The following is a 5000-nucleotide window of genomic DNA, read 5'->3' as shown; positions in this document are numbered from 1 at the left end:
CAGCTACTCCCTGCATAAAGGCCATCAGTCCTAGTGAAGGCTGGACTACTGGTGGGGCTACTGTCATCATAATCGGAGACAACTTCTTTGATGGCTTACAAGTCGTATTTGGAACTATGTTGGTCTGGAGTGAGGTAAGCTATCTAAATTGGTGGGCTGTGAACTGTAACACTTTTCCATGAATGATTTTAACAAGCTGTCGATAGGCTATTGACATGAGGTATCATGAGATTTGGTTTCACGGTGCCTTTTTAACCATGAATTCACATGTGACGATTGACAACGCGGAGAGGGACAGACTTGAGGCACATCATGGCCCTCTAGTGGAAGCCTGGCTGTAGGAGGTCTCCCAGTACAATTGGACAATTAGTGTTAAAATTACTAGAAGTAGCCTTAAGGAGACATATGGAGGCAATTTTCATATGAATGATGCCCTGTGGCCTTTCCTGCAAACGAAAACCCAGTATCATTTACAGAGCTTTTTCTTAAAAAAAAAAGACTTGTGGAACCCATAGCTTCTAACACGACAGCGAGAAGGGAGAATTTTGAGTATGATTGAAAGTCATTAAATATGTAAACTGGGTGGCATCAGCCTTATCAGTGCCATCTTGACTTAAGGTATGTTCTGTGTGTGATTTTTGTAGCTGATAACACCCCACGCCATCAGAGTTCAGACACCGCCACGGCACATTCCTGGAGTTGTTGAAGTAACTCTCTCCTACAAATCCAAACAGTTCTGCAAAGGTGCTCCCGGCCGCTTCGTCTACACTGGTAAGTGTGCGCTTTCCTTACTCCTCCCAGGATAATCATTCCCATCTCTTCATGCTGTACAGGCAACGCAAAGCATGAGCATCGCAATGCAGTTAAAAAATAGGATGTGTCTTGTAACTGGTGGTAGCTGGACCTCAAAATACCATTTGTGTGGGCACCCAGAGGCTCTGGTGCCTGTCTGAGCCTCTTGGGTCTTAAAAACGTCTTCGATGTCTGATGAGATGGAGCGCTCTCACAAGATGCCTGTTACTTCCTGTTTTCATTTTGGCCAGAAATAGATGAACAGCGGTATCTCCTACTCTGCTCCAGCCAGAGAAGGAGTTAAGAAGCATTCAGTGGTGAAAAATACTTTTCAGACTATCCCTCCAAAGTTTGTTAACTTCCCTAAAGGTTCAGTTGGAGTTTTAGGCACCGGTTCAAGTAGCTGTTGTTGGATCCAAATAACTTTATCCAACCTTATTCGCAATCTGGCTCTCAAAATTCTTTCAGACCTGAAACTTGAGATACAAACTCACAAGCCTGGGAATGATTTATTTATGCCAATTCTTTTAAATACATTTGATTTTAATTTACAAGAGCACAAGAAAAAGTCGGAACTTTGTGGTTTCCAGTGGTTTTAATATGAAAATGCGTATTACAGTTTTACTGGCATTTAGTAATGATTTTAGCTGAGGTGCTGGGAGGGAAAAGGGAGAAATAGCAATTTTTAATTTACCGGACTTTTGGATGAGGATTCTAAGTAATAAATTTGATCTGATGAATCAATCTCTCTTTTGAAAACAAAGAGCCTTTAACTGTTTACTCGACAGACTGCAGGGATTTGGGGAGAGTCCTTGCTGCTTATTGGGTAGATAATGCAGATTGCAGATGATGTGCAGATGATGTGCATTTTGATGAATATTTTCCCACTAGACTACAACTGTTTCTATCTATTAATTTAGATCTAATGGGAAAAGTGCATTCCTGGGTAGTTTTAAGCTAGGACTTTTAAAACAGGTAACGCATTGTGGCTTTGTTTTTCTGTCTGCCTCAGACCTAGCCCTGAAAATGAACTTTTAAGTGAAGGTGACACCTGAGATTTCTGTCTTCCAGCTGTCCCCAAAGAAATCACAACCTGAGCAAAACCAATGCTCGTGTTCACACCCGGGCACCTCATTCTGGCTGGCGGGGAACAGAGTATTTACGTTTTCTGGATCTTTCCCTTTGGGTTGTTACCGGAATTAAAAGATGGGGTGGTGGTGCCCATGGTGCTTTTGGTGCTAACAACATCTCTGGAAAGTGGATGTTGTTCTGTACTCTGCTGCAGAGGTGGTAACCTCTGGTTACAACCTTAAAAATGCCCTTATGAACATGGGCCATGCAAACCTTCAGCACAGGATCCTGACAAGTATGATTATTTAGCGAAGATAAGTGTTCAGCACAATAAAAAATGAATGGACTAAAAGCCTTAGACTCAGTTCCAGATCCTTGAGCTGTTGCGAGCTGGTGCGGTTCCATTTCGCACAGGGAAGCGCTGCAGATTCGAACCAGATGACGGTCTGGCTCTCGCTGCACAGCCCTGGAATTCTGAATTGCTTTAGAGCGGTGTCTTCAACTGATTTCTTAGGCGTGGATTTTGCAAATCTGGCAAATTTTGCTGTTTTGAGCTTCTTTCTAATGTGTAAATGCAAATACGCATGAAGCTGTCAGGAAAAGCCATTCGTTCCTTCTTTCCTGGGGTTGTCTTTTGTCTTTACCACTAAGCGAAGATGTTCAAAAGAATAGTGCAAATGTCAGGAGCTTCTCCTGCTGGAATTTAGTTGTAATAAACTTACATTACTAACAAGACTTTAACGGGAATATATATTTAAAACACCTTTTCAGGGAGACAGAAGCCAGCAAAAAGAGAATAAAAAGCTAGAGCCAGTGCCTGCCTGCCCAAGAAACTTCTGCCTGCTTTGCTTTATCCTGAAGCGATTGGGTGACTGAGCCAGGCTTTGGAAATTACAGCTGCCATCGAGAGCCAAGCCCAGCCTCGCTGTATTTCAGAACATGAAAATGATGGAGCCCCGGCGGAGGGAGGGGCTGGATCCCCAGGGCATCTGTTTCCCATCAGTGTCCCACCATGCTCGCAGGCTGGCTTGGCACTCTCACATTTAACCTTCCCGGCAGGAGGCGGACCATAGGGCAACAAGGCTGCGGAATAATGAAACAAGAGCGGAGTGTGGTGCACAAAGCCTTTGTGAGCAGACAAGTTGAGACATTAAACGATCGGGGTCCGGAGATATGAAAGTTCCAGATTTTTCTCCCAAGCCCCCATTAGGCTCCCGCGGAAGGAAGAGCTCAGCAGGCAGAGCCCAGGCCTTTCCCCATCCATCCGTGCCTTTTTGCCCGCTGCTTTCAACTATTATAAAGATACAATTACCTTGGGAGACGGTGGCAGTTCAGTTGATTAGCACGGTGAATTAAAAGAATGAGTCACAAATGACATGTCCAGCTCTTCTCTACTAGTCCTTTGTATTCCCAGAGTAGCTCACCCCTGTTGTAAGGAGGTCAAAAATTAGAGAGAGATAACAATTTTCAAGCAGCTAGCACTTAGGAGCAGAATTAACAATCATTCTGTATGTAATTGCCAGTTAATAGTAAATTGCCTTCTAGACTGTAAAATGCAATATAAACTGGTGGGCACCTAAAATTAAATTAATGAGGTATTTGCTGCATTTAAAAGCGAATAGTGCAAATTAATAACTGGGTACAATACTTGTTTTAATATATATCGAACAGTGCGTCGTTTGCTTGTTTAATAACAAGTTTAAAAGTGCTACCTGAGAAATTCCCTATCTGTCTGGGTAAATCAAGTGGTTTGTGCAGCCATAATTTTGCTGGTAAAGTCTTCCAGGTTTCTAAATTAAATATCGGTGATTATTTTTTAATTAGAATATAAGCGCTGCAGTGTTATTTGATTATGGCGAATTGTGATTTGTATGCTTCCAAGTGAAATTATGTTACAGATAAAATCGCACCTTTATGCACGTACTTTGAGCTCTGTAGGTTCTGTTGGTTTACTTTGAGTGGCAGTACTGTATTTACAATGTATTTGTGCCGCTGCGTTACTGTTTTCTCTAAGTGTGTATTTGGCATAACGATTTCCTAGCAAATAAAGGAAGTCTAGTCCGACCCGCTGCACGTTACAACAGTTTCAGAGGATGCTATTTGGCACTTGGAACTTTTCACGCGGGCTGCTTTCGCCCTGATGTTTCTGTTGCACACCCTTCTTTTGATAACAAGCCTTGATCGGTTAAAGAAATGACCCGAATTGTCAGGAGGCGCCGGGTGGTTTGCAGCAGCCTGTACCCGTTTGCAGCGCAAGGTCCTGGCGTTCGCTTGCAAACGCGTCCAGAGCGGGGAACGTGTGAATGTTGAATACATGGAACCATTCCCAGGTCTGCAATGCATTTGCTGGATGCGAACATAAAAATGATTATTTTGCACAAAGACTTGCATTCAATTTTAAAGCTTACGAAACCATTACTCAACCAGCCATCGCTCACAGTTTGTGCCCCTTCTGACAGAGCATTTCTGGGGAAGGAGGACGGCGGGCTCTGCGGCTGGCGCGGCACCAAGCGGGGGAACCCTCTTTCCTCACCGCATTGTCCACATCTCTCCGTTTGGCCGGTTTGCCCTGGGTCCGATCCCTCGGTTTGGCTGGGTTCCCTCGCTTCACCCCGGCTCCGCAAGATCTCGTGTTCCTCAAGTATTTTCCAGACCTTTTGTGTGCATTCAAATGGGATTCTGTCAATGGCGCTGTTACACTGTTTAGAGTCAATAGCTCCCTTCCATCACAGCCAACACAAACTGGCTGTCTCATAGGTCAGTGCTCTTTAAACAAATTACTTGTATCCACAGAGCAAATGATTGTTAATTGCCTCCCACAAATCATACTATTTTTACTATGCTAAACTACATGCTAATGCCTTAGTTAAATTTAAATCACCTGATTATTTCTCGTACATATTCAATTATTGTTCTTAAGTACGAAATCTGTTGACTTTGCAAAATGATAGCTAAAAATATATGTAACGGATACAGGACTTTATTAGAAAGCCTTAAAAAAAAAAAGAGCACTGTTACATTCACTTTAATGAAATCCTCAGCATTTCCAATTCATAGATATTGCATTTCTTTTTTTAAATTTAATTTTATTTTTTTTTAAGTGCTGTTGTGTTGAAGCAACTTACAGTCACTGTTAT

At 42.7% G+C, this 5000-nt stretch overlaps 1 protein-coding gene across 17 annotated transcripts in view; it reads left to right on the top strand.

Annotated features, from left to right (window-relative positions):
• Positions 1 to 5000, top strand: part of EBF3 (EBF transcription factor 3) — a 125950-nt gene that overhangs the window by 92899 nt on the left and 28051 nt on the right. For 9 of the 17 annotated variants that reach the window (XM_071812248.1, XM_071812247.1, XM_071812252.1 and 6 more), the window contains 2 exons: positions 1 to 134; positions 645 to 771. In XM_071812248.1, coding sequence (XP_071668349.1) covers positions 1 to 134; positions 645 to 771 — 261 coding nt within the window. The remainder of the gene's footprint in view (positions 135 to 644; positions 772 to 5000) is intronic. The other 8 variants (XM_071812253.1, XM_065843224.2, XM_071812250.1 and 5 more) reach the window with 1 other exon arrangement.

Source organism: Patagioenas fasciata, chromosome 8, assembly GCF_037038585.1.
Source record: "Patagioenas fasciata isolate bPatFas1 chromosome 8, bPatFas1.hap1, whole genome shotgun sequence".
In the NCBI taxonomy this organism is placed as follows: Eukaryota; Metazoa; Chordata; class Aves; order Columbiformes; family Columbidae; genus Patagioenas; species Patagioenas fasciata.
The sequence above is the reverse complement of the archived record's forward strand: the minus strand, read 5'-3'. Positions and strand labels throughout refer to the sequence as shown.